This window comes from Dermacentor variabilis, chromosome 3 (genome assembly GCF_050947875.1).
Source record: "Dermacentor variabilis isolate Ectoservices chromosome 3, ASM5094787v1, whole genome shotgun sequence".
Taxonomy (NCBI): domain Eukaryota; kingdom Metazoa; phylum Arthropoda; class Arachnida; order Ixodida; family Ixodidae; genus Dermacentor; species Dermacentor variabilis.
The window spans coordinates 30,091,803-30,111,255 of record NC_134570.1 but is presented as its reverse complement, the minus strand read 5'-3'; the positions used below and the strand labels follow the sequence as shown (position 1 = coordinate 30,111,255).

At 48.2% G+C, this 19,453-nt stretch overlaps 2 protein-coding genes across 3 annotated transcripts in view; both read left to right on the top strand.

The window, feature by feature from the left end:
- Positions 1-19,453, top strand: part of LOC142575350 (uncharacterized) — a 229,873-nt gene that overhangs the window by 44,143 nt on the left and 166,277 nt on the right. The window lies entirely within an intron of this gene.
- Positions 14,476-17,169, top strand: LOC142575351 (uncharacterized). The gene is made up of 4 exons (XM_075684641.1): positions 14,476-14,996; positions 15,089-15,242; positions 15,864-15,917; positions 16,534-17,169. The coding sequence occupies exons 1-4, from the start codon at positions 14,592-14,594 to the stop codon at positions 16,968-16,970; spliced, it is 1,050 nt and encodes a 349-aa protein (XP_075540756.1). The 5' UTR covers positions 14,476-14,591; the 3' UTR covers positions 16,971-17,169.

Below are 19,453 nucleotides of genomic sequence, written 5' to 3'. Positions count from 1 at the left end.
CCGTCCCGCGGAGAGGCGGCTTGTTTACGAAGGCGTCGAACGTTTTGCCTCACCTAGGGATCTAGGGAACACAAAGTGTTTAAAAACCGCTGTTGTGCGGCTGCTCAGGACACTCTCTCAAGCAGTCATGTTAGACTGATACGCTTTCTCAAGCAGTCATGTTAGACTGATGTAGATACTGTAAATAAACCCATATTCCTCGTTCTCGATGAGAAGCAGTCCTTCCCTTCATCAACGTGCTCAGCGTGGATAAGTTGGACGACGGCATGGGCCAGCTACCTTCTAATTTATGCCCTACTCCAATCTTGACAACGGGTTACGAGCGATGGGACTGAGCCCCCAATCCTGACAGCCTGCATGTATCGGAATTTTCTGGTATGTTATCGATGGTTCCGTCCGCTGTCTGTCACCGAATCTTGTGTAATCTGATTGCATGTATGCGCGACACGAATAGTGTATAACTTTGTGGAAGACACGCGGGTCCCAGCGATTAGTCTGGAACGTTCGATGACTGATGTATAAAAGCCGACACGCTTGACCCGCTGACCAGATTTCGACGACCACCGATCATGTTCAGTTTTTTCAGTTTCAGTTTATTGATGCGCTTGAAATGTTTTACAGAAAAAGTAACTGAAAGAAAACTAGAAAGTTCGCCGCTGTTGCTGACCATTGAGTGTAACTTGCTTACGTGGGCACAAGCTCGCCCAATAAAACGGTAGTTTCGCCATTCACCGTTTTACTTTCTTCACCGTCACTACCACGTGGCTATATATATATATATATATATATATATATATATATATATATATATATATATATATATATATATATATATATATATGGTGTTCCAGCGCCATAGCTTAAAAATATGCGAATGCCTCGTAGCTGGACAGAACCAAGGTACTATTGTTTGCCATCGTTCGGAGATATTGAAATTGCTTTTTTTTTATTCCGCCTAAGGAGATAATTAGTCTTAGTTAATTAACCAACTTCTCACATATTATAATTACATGAAAAGCGTCAATGAGGAAATTGTAGAGCAACATGAAAAATCTCCCGATGCAGCTTTCTGTTGCTCAGTACGTGCCACACAAGTTTTCCCGAGCGTGAAAGAAGCCCGCGAATGCACGCAGAGTGCCTCTCGAGCGGCTATTCGCGCCGCAATTTCGCGTGCATTTGCGGTGTCTTTCTCGGTCGGAAAAAAACACTTTGCAACAGATTACTTGTACTTACTTAGCAAGTGCAAGTAATTTCGCCTCTGTTGTCCTTGGTGTCTTTGTTTGTTGGCTTCTTATGCTACGAATAATTTTACAGGGCATTCGGTTGGACTCAGTAGAAATTCATGGGCAGTGGTACAAACATCCCGGCGGTGCAAACATCCCAGAGCAACCCCGCCGAGGTGACTTAACGGCTACGGTGTTGCGCTGCTAAGCACAAGGTCGCGGGTTCTAATCCCAGGCGCTGCGGTGGCGTTTCGAAGGAAGCGAAATGCAAAAAAAGAAACAAAAAAAAACGCCCGTGGTCCCGTGCATTGGGGGAGCGTTAAATATTCCCTCGTGTTCAAAATTAGCTCGGAGTCCCCGACTACGGCGTGCCTCATAATCAAATCGTGGTTTTCGCACGTAAAACCCCAGAATTCAATCCAATTGAATCTCAGAGTAGAGAGGACCCCAGTCAAAAGAATAACAGCTTCGGATAAGTCCAGGCCAAGTCTTCGAAGATGTAGTTCCAGTATTCTCTTTCTTGAACCAGTAATGCGGCGACGAGATAATATATATATATATATATATATATATATATATATATATATATATATATATATATATATATATATATATATATATAGAACAAGGGTGGTATTGTTTCTTCCTCATTGCGAAAAAAACCATAGGCGCACCAAACCTGAGCTGTGTGAGCAAGAGTTCAGGGAAAGACTGCGGCAACGTAATTTCGTGACAGGGACCTCAATCATCCTTCAGGTGCAGAGTTCGCTACCCCAGGGAAACAGCAAGTGCTTGTAACTTGGAGAAGTAGTGAGCGCTGCGTCTGACGATGCATTCATAGTTGAACTCATCCGACATCTAGCCGCCGTCATTCATGAAGAAGGCGCACGGGGGTGGCCTCGCACGTCTGGCGAAGCTTTTGCTCTCGCGACGCGGACCTCCACTCGCGAGCCGGCGGCCGTTCCATCGCCTCGCCTGTCGTCAACAGTGTCGTTGTTGTCAGAGCCGTGCCGCGATACCAAACACCGCGAGTGTGCGTTCGTGTCTGCAATCTTCCCCCTGCCGTCAGCTGCTGTGGGTCGCCATGTTCTCTTCCTCCACCTCCTCCTCGACCGCGCCTCCGCCTGCAGTGACGGATATCGCTTGCGCGCAGCACATCACAACGGAGCTCCGGTCGCACTGCGGCAACTTGGCTAATTATGGTTATAAATGTGCCAACACTCACTGATTCGAAAGAGACGTTGCTGGTAAGTTGCGTGCACGGCGGGTCGTATTGAAAAGAAAAAGGCCGAGCGCGGCTAATGTGAGAGGAAAGTGTGCGATGAAGAAAGAAAGAAAGCGAGAATGGCCTCCACACAGGGTTATGCATATGTGCCTGTGGGAGTTGACGTCATAGGCAGAGGAGTTGTAAAAGAGAGAGAGGGGAGGAGAGGGAAAGAGGGAGGAAGGCGGATCGCACGCCTGCAAGCAGGCCTTTCGGAACGCTAGCCTGTGCGCGGACGTGATAAGACCTCCCACGTAGTCGCGAGCGACACAGGCGCCGCTGCGGTTGCCGTGGCTGCGTCGTCGTCGTCGTCGCTGGCGGCTGCAGCGGCTTGCGAAGCGCTCGCACTGAGCCGTGGCTCTGCTCGGAACAGCGTGCTTATCGCAGTGCCCGCGACGCCGCCGCGGGACGTGACACGCTCGCGTTCGCCCCCCTTCGTCGAAACTGCGCCGCTGGTGGCAACGCTCGCCTTCTGCGGGCGCGAACGCGGGTCCCCAGGTCTATCCCTGCCGTGTGATCGTCACTGTCCGTGTAGGCGAAAAAAAAAAAAAAACAGTGGTGGACTGACTTCTATGTTTGCCATTGTTTTCTTGTCTTTCTTTTCGTTTCTCTTTGTTTCTTTTTCCTCTCCCTCCTGCGAGGATGAGGGCTGGACTCTCTCGTTTGTATGTACACACAGGCGCACACCCCTGATTCAACATCAGCGCTTAGGAGATCGCCCGGTCGCTTCGCTTTAAGGCTAAACCCCACGAACGCGATTTTGTGCGCGACAGCGACGAGCGACTGCTTTGAGCGACGGATCGGGCCGTCGCTTGAACAGATCGCTCGGTTCTGCAAATCTAGAATTCGTCGGTCGTCGCCTGGAAGTGCTATGAGCGATTAGCCAATAGCGCGAAGCCGGAACTGGATGTACATCACTCAAATACTACTGATTGTCGCACGGAAGGAGCAAACGATTGAATTTTTACACGTGGAAGGGTAAGAACCTACTGCAAGCCCCCCAGCAATATTTTACGCTGCTTTTTACAGTAAAACACATCAACTTAAGCAATAAAGCACGCGTCACGCTAGTTTCGGCGCCTTCATTGCTGCCCTCATACCAGCAACACCGGGGAGATGTCGCTCGAAGTCATCGCTCGCATGGGGTACGACTTGTAAGCGACGAGCGAACGCGGCAGCCATCTTCATCGCGTCGCTTGTTGCCGTCGTTGTTTATGAAATTATGTGAGCTTGCGGAAACAGGCCACTGAAGATGGACGGCTTATACCGCCGAAATTTATAATTAAACCTCAGCGAATCTTCATTTTTCATACAGCGCAATTATTTTATGCGCTTTTGGATTGCAGAACCTGTATTTCTGTTTTTTGTTTTACACGATACGCCTTCTATATATCTTCGTTACGACCTTGTCTTCATTTCCTTTGTGCGTAGCTATATCCGCTTTATGTGACGAAGCAGTGTTGTCTTCGTTTTATCATTCTGCATCACGGTCGCTCATAAATGTGTATTGGCGTGTTCTGTCAAGTGCGCCAGTACGGAGGCGGATAGGTTGTCTCTGGCACTATAATAAACATTCATTAATTGATTATTCCTAATACGAGTGAGCGGTCAGTAGTATTGCGACGAAATGGGCGATCACCCTCGCAGATTCACTGTCAATTATTCCATAACTAATTATTCCAAACTGTCGTCACGTAGTGCCAGCGATGAAGCAAAAAGAAAGAGGGGAGGACAAGGGTCGAAAGGCCTAGAGAGGTTCAAGCTCACCTAACGAGGCATCACACTAAATAAGCACTGGCAACGAGCTTTCCAGTGCCAAGAGAGAGCTTTGTTTCTGCTCCTCGGTATCTGTCATTGGCGCCTGCAATCTTTGGTGTGTTGTTCGCACTGGACGGCTATCTTCGAGGTCCACGTTCTTGTCACCTCTCAGCCTGGACCTGCAGAAAGAAAAAAAAGAAGCTTTCCTTTCTTGGGTTGACCTGGTCGTCCTTTCGAGTGCCTTACCGTGAGCCGTTTTTCGAAAGCGCGATCGTTCTTTGCCTCGCCGGAATTGTTCGGCCGGACGTCCCCTCTGACGACATATGTGAGCACGTACTCTAAACATTCGTCAACTTTACGACTTTCACGTGGGCTCGCTGTGCGGTTCCGTACTTTCATTTACGCCGTGTTCGTCACGCCCCCTCGTCATCTTCGACTTCAGTGTCACCGTATAGCGAATGGAAAAAGAAAAGAAGAAAAGCTTCCGCCGAGTCGTTTGTAAAATAAAAATTGGGCCTGTAGAACGTATTGATTCTGTTCCTACACCATTCCTTTTCGCGTTTCGTCAGTGGTTCGATCGGGACAGTGAGACTACTTTATCATCGGGATTGGCCGACCGTGAGCGGTAGACGATAAGGAAATATAATCGAGCGAAAGGAATACTTACGTAACACGCGCTGACCGGCTGAGCTATCGTGAAACATTCGTGTTTTAGAATTTCTGGGGTACCTCACTGTGAGAATAGTAAGTATATCCGCTGCGCGGGTATTATGAGGACCACAGTAGGCAACAAGGCAATGGATGAACACAATGTTATGCATATTGCAAGGAAGGAGTCGTTTCTTGAGAATGTGCCGGCACGTTTAATTAATGAAGTCGACGTTGAAAAAGTTGTGGTGTCGGCTGGGACAGTGTACTGCTTTTGCAGTAGAATTTATTTTTCTTTTTTTTTTCTTTTTGAATGTGCTCGTTGAAACTTCAGGTAGAGTTCTCGGCTTACCAAGGTTCTTGCAAACATCAAAATAGTATCTGAACGTATTTTTAGTGCATTGTTCCTGAACTTTCCTTCTACAAAAAGTACTAGGATGCTGAATAGCAAAGTCTTCTCGATATTCTCGGAACGGCCATTGTTAATTTAGTTGTCGCTAATTGAGAGCTATCGCCAAATAGCTGATATCTATCTATCTATCTATCTATCTATCTATCTATCTATCTATCTATCTATCTATCTATCTATCTATCTATCTATCTATCTATCTATCTATCCGTTCTTTCTTTCTTTCTTTCTTTCTTTCTTTGGCTTGCGGTTCTGCCGCCGTACTACATCCGCCTGCACGTGCCGCGCTTTCCGCATCCGGTCGACGCAAGCGGCGGCGACAGGGGAAGCGATGGCGACGCTCCCGCAGCGTCTCGCCGGGCCCGTCTGGCTGACGAGTCCCAGGAAGCGTTCTCGACCCCCCACCAACACCGGCCATATTCATTTCCCCAGCGCTGCGCTTCAGTGTTGGCTGTGGGGACAGTAATAAAAATGAAGGAAACCTGCCCCCTTCTCTCGGCCCCGAATGGCGTGTACTGGTGGTGGTGGGGGGGGGGGGGGGGGGGGGGGAGGAAGGGGGGCTGCTTGTTCTGGACTGGCCGTTCAACTCCGTTCACATCGCGAGGCTGTTGGGGAAAGCGCGATAACGAGCAAGGTGTCTCGTGGTGGCTTCGCCCTATGTGTAATGGCGATGGTCATGACGATGATTTTGTCTAAATGTGGCAGAAACCCACCGTCGAGGACAGGCCATGACTCGGGTGGTTTCACGAAATCAGAGCGATAAATGAAAACACAAGTGGAACCTATCGCGAATTAAATAAAGGAATTGAAAGGAGGAGGCGGAAGAAACTTGACTGCCGTATATGGGCCCAAGTCAGGACCGGCACAAAGCATGCTTTGTGGTAGTTGCTTTGTCAGTCTTGCGATGGCGCTCTTCCTTTCACTTCGAGGCATGCGAACCGCTAGACGTGGTATAATCATCGTAGCAATATCGATAAGCGGCTTTCTAAGTGTCATTTAGAGTCTGTATTCAAGTTACTCGGCGCTTGTGCTTAATGGCAGGATACCAGCGTCATGCAAGGCGCATATGCTCGATGCCAGTGGGCACGTCGGAATACGAACCGTAGATCATCGTATACGTGGCGTGCTATGACTTATTCTGCGTTCAAGCGACGCTGGCCTGCGTGGACTAAAGTATATTGTACACGGCTTGCACGATTTGTGCAGGGTTTTCACCGTCTATAGGCAGGGATCGAAAAGCGGTCTCTCTCTTTGAACAACTGGATGTCGTGCTAGAATTGCGCGATCGTATGTTTCAAGGACCCCACTGAAATTGAGATTCTCGACTAAACCCGTGCGCGAGGTGTGAAAAAAAAAGAAAGAAAAAAGGGTAAATGTGGAAACCGCGGTACTTCAACCACACCATAGACTTGATCGATCACCGCATTGCCTCGGGTGGCCCTCTTCTTTCTGGGTTTTCTTCCTTCCGTTGCTCGGCGCGTCTGCTTATTTAAATACACGCGCGCGCATGCTTGCCCCAAGTCGTCTGCTGCGGCGGCGGCAACGTCTGCTCCACCTCCGTCGTTCTCGGCCGTCTGCTCCCCAACATCCTTCTGAATGCCATATTGCCCGCCCTCTCCGTGCTTCTGGCTGCTGTTTTCTTGCTTTCCTCTTTCTTTTTCTTCATGCTGATCTTTTCTATCCCCCCCCCCCCCGCCCTTTTGCTGTGCGTGCGAGTGAAGCGAGCGAACTGCTCTCATCGCGAGAGTATTAGCGCCTGGTCTGCGCTCCCAGCTTTGCCATCTCGCCGTTTGGTGATGTTGATCTCTTGAAACGTGGCACACGCCTCCGGGTGGGACTGGCCACGCAGCTACATACGAAACAACCAGCTGTACATAAACAGGGGTAAGAAAATGGAATAAGGCAAGAAAGAACATGCAGTTGTTTGATGAGTAAATATGTAGAAGTTAAAAAAAATACGAGTGATAATTAAAAGAACACCTGATAAAAAAAGAAAATCGCAACACAGATGACTCGCCTATGAACGTAACCTACTGGATGCTTCATCTCGCATCCAAAGGTTACCATGAAGGGGAATTGCGCAAGGTTTTCAATGGAAACTCGACTATAAACGTAACCTACCGGATGCTTCTTCTTGCATCCAAACGTTACCACGAAGGGGCATTGCCCAAGGTTTCCAATGGTAACATAATTGCATGCCTTCCTTCGCGCTAACTTAATGGTCTGTATCACCTATGGGATTGCTTCTATTTGTTCCCCTCTTATTTGTTTCCCTCTTCATCCTCATTTCTTGTTGCTGATGGCGCGTACCTATTTAGTTACTCTCGCACGAAGATATGCGATTTTGGATTGGTACGATTCAGACAGGATATTGGTATATTGTCGGCGCAAAAATTGTTACGTGCGGAAGGGCCTGAAACTAAGAGGAAAATGCTCTTAGGCTACAATTGTTCGTTAGTGCATATTCCATCCAATCCTGATGCTGGACGTATTATTAGCTCCGGCAGCCAGCAGAGAACATTTAGGAACGAGAAGATTTGTGAAATCGGCCCCGGGTGCCGAGTTCGCTATGATTTCGTCAGGAAATTCGAAAAGAGTTCTGGCTTTCATTTTTCTGGATCAGTAATTAATCATTCTTCCGTCAAATGAAACAAAGATACAGTCCCTGAGTAACACGAAAAGCTTTACCGGTCCAAAGTAATTTAGACCTGATGTTTAGTGTTCCCTTAACGCTCGAGCGACGCCACCAGCAGCCTCCACCGCCTGCGGGCGCAACGGCCCGCCGCTGAGGGGCGCGGACGCTCCGGTAGCTAAGCCGGAAAACACGGGGAGAGGAGGCGAGCGCTGTAGCAGAGAGCGAGATAAGAAGGAAAGAGGAGAGGCACCATTGGTTCTTATGTTGTGATTCTAGGAGCTGGTTGAAAACATGTGGAGAGAAAGATATGAGAGGAGTAATGTAAGGGCTGGGTGAGGGGAGGGTTGTTGTATGTAGAAAGTGAGGGCCATAAAGAATGAGCAGAGAGGAGGCAGTATCTGAGAGGGGAGAGAGTTGCGAGACGGGAGGAGAGGGGAATAGGAAGAGGGTAGTGTATGAGGGAGAGCGGTCGCAGCCACGCCAAGCAACGAGTCTGTCGGCCACTGTACCACGGGGCTAGTAGGGGAGGGAAGCCAACTTGACGACCCTCCTAACCGCCTCTCCTGAAGATCGCAACCCATCCGCGCTCGCTCGAATGAAGCAGACAAGAAAGACTGGTGGGAATGGAGGCGTAACAGGTGGAGCAAGTGCTCTGGAGCGTTGCCGCGGATGATAACTCTGAGGAAGAAAGGAAAGGAAGACGGAGAGGGGAGCGAGAAAATGTTGCTTAGGAACTTGAGGGGAGAGAATGGGCTGAGTCCCTCTCACTCTGCTCCGCATCTACGGCAGTTCCCTCACCTCTCTTCGCGACGAGGGGGTGAGAGAGGGCTGCTCTAGGTAATCGGCGACTACCCCAAAGTGACCATCCCGAGCTCCGACACAGGCAGAGTCGAGCTGAGAAAGAGACAGTGCCTGTGGTAAAGAGGTACGGAGACGGAACCTAAAGAGAGAGAGAGAGAGAGAGAGAGAGAGAGGAGGTTGTGAGAGAGTTATAAAAGAAGTATGGTGTTTAAACGCAAGGGGCGGCTGTTTCGGTTCTTGGGGCCTGTCTGTGCGTGTGTGTGACTTGCTCGCAGTGTTCGTTGTAGGGGAGCGGGAAGAGGAAGACGAAATGAGCTTGGGTCCTGTGATGACGCGAGGAGGAAGATTCTTTTCCGGTCTTTTCAGAATGGCGCCTCTCTCTCTCTCTCTCTCTCTCTTGTTCTTTTTTTATTCATTTTAGTAGTCGATCTACCTTGCGCCAGATTTCTCGGTTTCTAAGGGTGCCTATACTTTGCTTTTTCATTTTTCTTATGTTTGCTTGTTTTCTCAGTGTCTCCTTTCTTTGCATCTCCTTTGTTTCCTTCCTTTCTTTCATTCCTTTTTCTTTCTTTTTTTCAGAAGCTTTGAGGTGCTGCGCTTTGCTTCTGCTTTGAGAAACTTCCTCCTTTCTCCCTTTCCTCTTCCTCGACGATCGACATCGCATATTGTGGAATAATTTGTTTTCTTGGCGCACAAAAATCGCACACATTTTTGTTTCCTCGCAGTCCTTCTCTCGCCCCCTTTCTTTGCGTATTTTTTCGTTCTCCGGGTCGCGCAGGCTGGCCGTCACTCATGTCAGCACGAGGAACAGAAGACGAGAGGAGGAAGGACTGTCTCTTTCACTCTCTCGCCCTCCAGCTCTCTCTCTCTTTCTCGCTTCCTGCTCGTGTTTTGCTCCTGAAGTCGCTCAAGTCAGTCTTCCTCGAGCGCTTCGCTATAGACTTTGTTCGTTTTGTTCGTGACGTCGCGCGCGACCACTGGCTGTGTTGTGTTGTCGTTTTCTGGCGCGGCTGTTTTGGAGCGAGCGCCCCTCGCACGCGCAGAGAAGTCAGCGACCCTTTCCGGTGGGACCAGACCGGTATTTCCCAAATGCCTCCCGCCCATCTCCATCGCCCTCTCTGATTCCTCCCCCCCCCCTCTCAGACACCGCTTATAAGCGCAACCCTTGCGACCGTTTAATGCGTACACGTTCGACCCTCCCCTTGGCCCGTGCAGGTCTTCGTGCGCGTGTCTGCCTGTCCGCATACTATGTGCTCTTTTGCGTTTAGTTTTTCTATTTCTGGCTCTGCCCTCGTTCACCCTTGCATCAGCGGGTCGCACCCCTTTCCTGGTGAGAGCGAGATAGAGAGGAAGAAGGATTTCAGACACGTGACCTTCTTCCATCCTCCCTCGACTACCTGCCCGGCATCTTCCTCTTCCTCGTTACCTCCCTGCTGTTTCTTTTTCTCGTCGGCTGCGGCTTCTTCTTTTGTGTTCTCGGCTTGTTGACTTTCCCGCTCGCCGCAGACTTTGAACTTGACTTCTCAGGACAATCACACTTAAAGACCAGATGAAGGAGGGAGAGAGAGAGAAGATGAGAGGAGGGGCGACAACAGGAACCCCTGCCCCCCCTCTCTCTGGATACCCCCTCACTCTGTGGTCCGCTCGGTCTCGCTGGCGCCGCAGCGAGTCGCCGCCGCACCCGTCTCAGTGTCGGTTGGTGCCGCTTTGTGAGCGGAGCTGACGCTCGTGGTGGTAGCGTACGGGGCTTCGGCTTGCTCCGGCGCCTCGCCTCTCCGCCGGACATCCCGCGTGCGCGATGGCGCCGTTTCTCCTATGCGCCTGCATGCTGTGATGAGCAGCCCGCTCGCCGGGTGAGCTTGTCTGCGGCGAACCGCTATCTGGGCGACTCCGCCGGCCAGGCGTCGGTTAGCTTTATTAAGTGTACGGTTCGCAAGCTACTATGATGATCGTACTGAACATTTTAGGGTGGCAATATGCTTCGTATCGTGCTCGTTGCTTCGATGGTTCGGTTCGGAACAGCTAACCCCGCTGCCGGGATAAGCCTGCCTCGTTAGCATTAAGTATTGTGACGCAAGGTCTGCACGGTATACGGAATGCCTCTGCTACGGATTCTTCGAAGTACTTAGTGAGCGTGTCGCTTCTACCGGGCACAAATCGGTTGTTTCTGTTACCGTCAGTATGTCTCAATTTCTTACGTCTATGGTAGCGACTCATCATCATTTATGTAATGACTTGATGTAATGCCCTTTACAGGGCGTTGAAATATCAGCTCCAATTATATTTGCGGCAAACTGCTGACTCTATTGCTGGCGCAGTAGCTGCTTCTTACAAGAGTTTCCACTTGTTCGTCAATCGTGCGGTTGTGCTTCGTGGTTGTAAATGGTTCGAAATTCTCGAAGGCACTGTCGCCGATGCCGCGGCCTGCATCGTAGGCACACTTGGCACAGCGGCATCGTGAGCGCTCGGAGCAACCGGTACGTCCGCAGTGCGCGTTGTCCTGCCGTTCGTAGTGTTCGAATGGCTGTCTTGTTCATGTCTTCTTCCCTTTTTGTTCTTCCTCTCCCGCGAGAACTTGACTATGCGTCGACGACCATGTAAACTTCATAACTTGTAGCTGACTTCGTGTTTGGTTGCTTAACGCAACATGCAAAAACGTACAGTGCTGCAAAAAGTATTTATTTATTTATTTACTCAATAAGCTATTAGTGCAGACTTCGAAACCTACATGCTGGTAAGCGGGATGTAATGCGACAGCTATACTTTATACTGGTAACAAATGCGCTCGCTGTGTACTCATCACCTGCTTACGCTACATAACCAGCTCGCAAAGGCAACCTGCGATGCAAATAAATTATGCGTGTAGCTGGGACCCTGCTCTTTGTTTTGTTTTCTTTGTATCGTACACACTCACGTGCTGTGTCACGTTTGATCATGGAGGCACCCGTGCGGTCGTTACGTCATTGTCAGCGCTTGCAGCTGGGGAACGCACTCAAAACACTTGGCGGATACACGCTAATTATGCAGCAGGATTGCAACTTGGGTGGGTTAGTTGTACGTCATAGCGGATATAGATCAACTTACAAATGTATGCACGCACGCACACACGCTCACACACACAGACACACACACACACGCACACACGCGCACACACACACACGCGCGCGCACACACACACACACACACACGCACGCACGCACACACACACACACACACACACACACACACACACACACACACACACACACACACACACACACACACACACACACACACACTCACACACACACACACACACACAAAATGCGGGACGTACAGTTCTTGTCCTGCTTTCTCCGAGCCATTTGTCTGTCTCACGAGCCTGGTTGAGATAAGTAAGTGATGCCACACTACGGGGCCAACGCATTTCCTTTTCTTATCTATAGTGCATCAGCAGCGTATGGTTTCATTCGGCGCTTTAGTGGCAAGTGACTTAACGGAAACGTCGCTCGTGCATACCTGCGCCGGAACAGCTTAGACTGTTGCTTGATTTTTACGCGCCTGCATTCTATGTTCCACAGCAGTACAAAGTGGGCCACATTTTCCTTTTGTTTTCCCTGTAGGCTTTCAAAGGGCGCAGGTATTCTATTAAGCATGCTGCATTTTCGAAAATGAACTGTTTCTGACTGGTTCAGTGCTCGAGCAAAACCGTTGCTTTCGCGAAAGCGATTCGAACGCCTTTTTCCCGCAACGTTCAACGTGCATGCGTGGTTTGCGTTGACACTTCACAGAACGACCGGAGCACCACAATGGCCGTGTTTGTCGCCATAGAATAAAAACCGAATGTTGAAGAATGACAACGCCTGGTTATTTCTGACGTCGTGATTTTGGGCGAGTTTGTATTCGTCTCCTTTCTTTTTTTTTCGTGATGGCAGTGACCGGCAAAGTCATTGATGGCTTACGATCACACTGCAGTACAAAAGTAGTGCAAAAAAAAAAGGAAAGAGAGTGAGTGAGTGACAACTTTATTAATCGAAGGGGTGAGGGGTAAGGAAGGCCAAGACGTCATTGAGAAAGAGAGAGAGAGACCTTCGACAATGATCAAAGATCAAATAAGAAAATATAAGATTTATCTTTAGGGGATCAGGTCGAGAGATAAGGAGCATGTGTGCTTCCTGCTACTCACTTCCATACAGGCTGAGGATTATGAGTTCTGGAGATTACTCTATAAAAATGCTGATTAACAAGGAAACAAAATTCAAGCGCATGTGCACGAAGAGAATAAAAAAAAAAAAGACGGAATTAAGCACTTCACAAAACGAAAAGATCTTGTTGCACGAAAATATTTGCTTGACCACGCGTGGAATGGAGCGCTTCTTTTTTTTTTTCTTCAAGTCTCACTGGAAAGTCTGCAGCGAGTCTGCTGACATACTCGGCAATCCTCTCATGTTGAAGAATGTGTGCCGTGATCCATTCTTCGTGTTACAAGAAGAACAAGGACGATCAATACCGTATTCAGCGCAGATGGGGAATTCCATGCCACATTAGTTCGCGCCGTGCACCTCATTTGGCTCCCGACGCTGACTGCTTAACCCGAAGGCTCTCATTGGTTGGCAGACAGTTTCGCGTCACACACCGCGTGACCGTCACTCGCCGTTGAATGTTTACCGCCCATGGGATTCAGTAACGTGCTCTGATGGTTGTGGTGCTCCTCCGTAGAACGCCACACATCTGTTGAACTAGTTCCCCGGTTGATTGGCTAGGCGCCGGAAGATGGACCAAATATTACCAGAGGTCGGCGCCCTGGTTACATAACGTTGCCGAGTCAGGGAATTGCTATCAAAGGAGATAAGCAAACGAGATTCAAGGGAGCGTTATCGAACCTATTGGTTGGTTCTACAGTAGGGTTAAGCCGTCCCGCTGCTGCCTGCAATTGACAGATTATTGTAGTTTTATAAGTAGAATGGACGTGCAGACGTTTAAATATTCAAATTAATTCTAGGGTTCTACGGGACAAAAAAAAAATCACGATCTGATTATGAGGCACGCGTAGTAATGGCGGACTCCGGTTTAGCTTTGAACTTTTGACCACCTGGGAAATCGAAGCATACGAGCGTTTTTTTTTTTTTTGCATTTCGTTCTCATTTAAGTGCGGCCACCGCGGCTGGGATCAAACCCGTCATCTAGATTTCACCGGGCCAACGCCATACTAAGCTACTGCAGCGGGTACGTGGGCACGAGCACGCGCCGAATCGTATTGAGCGTCCCCCTTTGACTACATCTCCGTGTTGTTACCGGTGTTCGTTTGCGCGATAGCTTAGCTTCTGAGAACAGCTGCCACATTCTGGGACCACCGCCTATATACTGCAGACTCGTGGGCCCCACGTATTCATAAAACGTTCTTACGCTAAAAGCGTCCGTGCCAGCCAGTAGCGATGTAGGACGTACTATTAGCGAAGACAATTAGCCAATCAAAAACAGCACTTACGAACGGAAAGCGTTGTGAATTCCGCCTTTGATACGTGTAATTTCCTTCCGTTTTCTTTCCGGGGCTTCCGTTCGATACTTCCGTGGAACGGCGTCGCCGTCGGTCGGGGAAGTCAAGCTCACGCCCGCGCGAGTCGACACTGGGACAGCCGATGGGACAGCCGACGTCCTGGACAACAAACGCGTGCCAGGTCGACCGAGCGACCGTGACCTTCGCGGCGACCGGCGTAGCGGACGTTCGCGGGCCCGCTTCGTCACGAGCCCCGTTTACATGAATACGACAGAAGCGTATCGTATTAACTTTCAAGCGTATCGCATCTCATGTAAACGATGTAATTCGCTAGGAAGACGTATCGCATTCAATACGCCAAACAGGGGTAGTTTGAGATGGAGAATGCGCATTTCAGCGGCGCATGTAAACAGAAGCGTATCGCATCAGGAATTATGGGAAAGCATTCGCTGCGGGATTACAACCGGCCAACCAACCAGCGCCGCGGCCGCTGCCGCACTGCGAGACATCAAAGCAAAATGGCGGCTGAAGGAGCAGGTGCGTCGCACGGTCTTGTTGCTCGCGAGGAAGCGTCAACTCGCGTTTCCTTTACACGCGAGGAAACATCATCCTTTTTAGCTATAGTTAGTGAGATGAATATAAGTGAATTGTTGGATTCCCGGCGTCAGCGAAATCAGGCACACTTTCAAAAAATACAAGCCGAGATGGCCGCGCTCGGCTACCATTGGTCTTGGCAGCAACTGCGGACTCACTGGAAGAACCTGAAGTCCAGATACAATAAGGTATGTTTCCAATTTTAGTTGTTCCCCTTCTCGGCCTGTGCCATAGTGTTGGTTGCTTAGAACACCTTTCTCTTTCTTTTGACATGCCCTAGGAGCTGCTAGAGCAAAGCAAGAGCGGCGCGGGAAAATCCACTTGGCAGTGGTTTTCTGAAATGAATGCTCTACTCGCACATCGTCCTATGAGCCAAGCGCTGCATTACGGTATCGACAGTAACGAGCCGGATGAAAGTGAAGACTCCCGAGCCGGTAAGCGAATACAGCATAACACTCGCGTACTTTGCGGACTGCGCAAAAGCAACGACGTATATGGGTACGAAGCGAGTAAAACTTCGCGTGAACGTTGCGTACAAACGGCAGCTCGCAGCTGTGAAGAGGCGCGGCCAGAAGGTGCGAGAACACAAACCGCAGGGGGCAAGCGTTATGTAGACAAGCTTCCCGCGAATAAGATTAAGAACTGCGATTGCAACCGAAGATATCGATATCCCTATGTGTACCGCTCGATGCTGCCCGCTGCAGATCCCACTGCGGTGGGCATCTGGTGAATTCACGAACTTCTTTTCCTATCGTTGTAGGCTCGCGTTTAGGAGTATGGTCTTTACAAAAGAATATGTGGTCATTTGCATGCCTGGCGTTTGTCACTTTGTTGGAAAACCCTAGCTCTGTTTGCGCCAGTGAAATAAAATGTGCCACTGCGGACATGTTCACCATAACTGGAGACGCAAGCACATTGAATGTAATGGTGCCTTTGCAGGTAATACCTAATATGTATTTGTTCCGCCTTCTTTTTGTAATTAAACGTGAAAACTAGCAGAAGACTGCGCAATGTGCACTTACTTATAAGGCTGTTCGTATTTATTTTATTCGCAGACACGTGTGCAAGTGAAGCTGATGACGTCGAAACGCTCCGAAGTACACAGTCCTGTAAGTCACTGGTTCCTTTCTGTCTAATCACATACGCCCGTTAAGAAACCTTTGAAATTATGGGGTTTTACGTGCCAAAGCACTTTCTGATTATGAGGCACACCGTAGTGGCGGACACCGAAAATTTCGACGTGGGGTTCTTAACGAGGACCTAAATCTAAGTACACAGGTGTTCTTGCATTTTGCCCCCATCGAAATGCGGCCGCCATGGCCGGGATACGATCCCGCGACCTTGTGCTTAGCAGCCCAACACCATAGCCACTAAGCAACCACGGCGGGTTTTAAGAAACCTTTTTCGTGCTCACCTGGCCAAGAAATGAAGAACGCTGGAAACATTCTGTGAACGTTAACTTGGGCAATGCGACTGTGCTGTGCATAAAAAACGTTTGCTAAGAAATATATACAATTTTGGGTAAATTAGCACTACAATCCGAGGTCACAAGATCTGCGATGCTGAAATTGCAGAATATTAGGGAAAACCAAAGTGCTCCTTTTCTTCGCAAGCAAGTCTTAAAATTTGCATGACGTGACAAAGCGAAAAGAACAAAAGGTTCTGTACTGGAATAGGTTTCTTATGACAAAGTTAAACTATTCAACTGCTTGTGTTTGCGTGCAGCCCCAGAAGCCAGCTGTTCACAGCCACCAAGGAAGCGCTCCAGATACAGCAAGCACTCGGAGCTGCGTGAACTGTTCGCTGATCAGCAAAGCAGAAGTGCTGAGCTCTTAAGACAGCACACAGACATGATATTTCAACAGCAGCGGCAGCTTTTACAGGAGGAGCGGAATAACATGAATCAACTCATGGCAAACATTACAACTTCCTTCCTTCAAGGCACTCAAGCCCTTTTGTCACAAGTGTTCAGCCAACAGATGCAAATGACAGGCCACCAGCCAGCAGTGTTCAGCTTTCCTGCACAAGGACCTTTTGTCACAACGGGGGTGGCCTCCAACATCACAAGCTTCCAACCATGTCACCCGTCAAACTCGACGCAAGACATGCCAGCGCAACCGAACTTTTCTGGCTCAACCACATCGAGGTCGCCTCACTCATAAGCGACTCATATAAGTGTGTTTCATTGAGTGCTATAAACAGCTGGTGCTGTCTGATGTTCCTTTAAAAAATTGCTCACAGGCACTGTAGCACTCTAGTCACTTACGTTGTTTTTTCTGTGGGTCTGTGGTGCTGTCTCACTCACATTTTGTTTTGCTCGACCCTTACTAACTTTTTTTTTCGCGTTTTATCTTAGAGATCTGTGGTGCCTAGCCATTGGTTATTTTTTGCTCTGGGTCGGCTCATTTGTAGGTGGCTCATATTCAGTGTGCTATGCTAAGTGCTGGAAACAGCTGGTGCTGTCCGACATTCTTTGTACTCTAGTCACTCTTGCTATTTTTCGCTGTAGGTCATTTTATTGCATTGCCTGCATTTCTTACTATTTCATCAGATATGAAAAGGTGGGTTGTCTAGCCCGTCTGGTTATTTTTTGCTGCCTGCCAGTCAGTTTATGTGGTACCTACATTTTTTGTATTTTATCTATTTTATCGCAGGTAAGAGAGCTGTGTTGTCTACTCACTCCTTTGTTTTGCTGGACCAAATACATTGCCTGCATTTTTTTTGGTACTATCTCAGATAACAAAAGCTATGTTGTCTAGCCTCTGGTGACATTTTGCCTACATGCAGTGCCTATATTTTTTTGTATTTTGTGATAGAGCTGTGGTGGCTAGCCACAGGTTTTTTTCTGTGTGACACTGTCAAGTGCCTACATCATTTATGACTTTTATGACTCCTATTATAGTCAAGAGAACCTGTGATGTCTAGCCAGTCTGGCAATTTTTTGTTGTGAAGGACACTTTATACAGTGCCTGTATATTTTCTGTACATTTTATCACGGATAAAAGGTGCTGTGGTGCCTAGTCACTCTAGGTATTTTTGCAGTGGGTCGCACTCAATTGTGGCCACATTTTATTGTGGATGTCCTCTCACAGTTAAGCAAAATTTATTTTTTGTCACGTGTAACAAACATGTTTACCAATTGTAGTACACAAAGACAGTGTTTCCACTACTCCTGCATTTACTGTTTAAATTTTTTATATATATTACATGAAAGTATTGGCCACTTCCATTGCTTAATGAGAAGCAATGCTGCCTTGTTACTGTTGTGTACAAATTGTAAGCTGAATTTAGCAGACAAGATGGTGCTTCCAGTTCTTAATAAACATTTTATTTTCACACTTTGTTGCATTTTATCTGGGATATGTTGAAGGTGGAATGAACACCTTGAGCTTAGGAACTTCTGTTCCTCACAACCACCTTATAATTTGAACACATAACATGTGATCTCCAAACAGGTTGCAAGTTTATGAATGAGTAACTGCTTCTCACTTTTATAGGCGTATTGCAGTTCGTCATCTAAGACAGGGCCAGTGTACTTCTGCTTCGGTACATGTTAAAAATGTGTTAACAATTACCATGTTAACTTCGTGACCTTTATTAACGTTCTACCATGAAGCAGAGCGCAAAGGAAATTCTTCTGCCATGTACTGCTTCAAAAAGTCTCTCATAGCATAGACGGCATTCCGGTCCTGAGGACTGTTAGACGGCTGCACATAGATGTTTTGCTCCGTATCTTGAACAGCTGACAGCCACGCATCTGCGATGCTTTTCCGCCTTTGTTCACAGAAATTGTGCAGTATACACGTTGCTGCTATTACCGTTGGCATAAACTTATAGCTGGTATCTGCGCGTTTTAAAAGTATGCGCCATCGTCCCTTTAGCCGCCCAAATGCGTGCTCCACTACATTGCGCCCTGAACTATGGTAAACGTTAAATGACTCCTGTTCCTTAGAGAGTGCCCCTGTATAGCCTTTTAAAATCCATGGCAAACATGGGTACGCAGGGTCGCCAAGCAGCATAAATGGTATCTGGAAGCCGCGCAAGGTTCTTTCTCCCTGTGGCAGCAAGTCGTTGCTCCTCCGGTACAAGTTGGACAGCTTGAGCACTGTGGCATCATGTGCTGATCCAGGCACGTTGCAAGTGATGCTGCGAAACCTGAAAAATTCGGCATCATTTAGATCATGCTTTTTTTTGCAGAGGAGGTTTTAAGATATGCCAGGCTTTGTGCTGTTATCTAATCTCACTAACATGGGGAAGTGTTCAGCTATGCATGAGAAAAAGTAAGGCAAGAATGCACCATATGAAAGACGCAACAGTTGCACAACTTTGTACAGAAATCACTGAGTAAATAACGCACTTAGTGTAGCAGGAGTCCTTAGCTGTAAATTAACTGAAGATGCAAGTCCTGGTCATCCACAGCAGCCTTCATGGTATAAAAGCATATTTATAGTAAACAATGTAGTCAAGCCCTTTCTTCAGAACATGGGTGCAGTGACTTGCACACAAATGTGAGCTAAATGGCATCTTGCTGCAATACTCTTAGCATTTTATGTTGGCTTTGAGCTGAACTATGAATAACTACAGCACTGGAAACCTATATTTTGTTGTCTAGGTGTCTTAGGTTTAGAAAGCATAGCTAAAACAC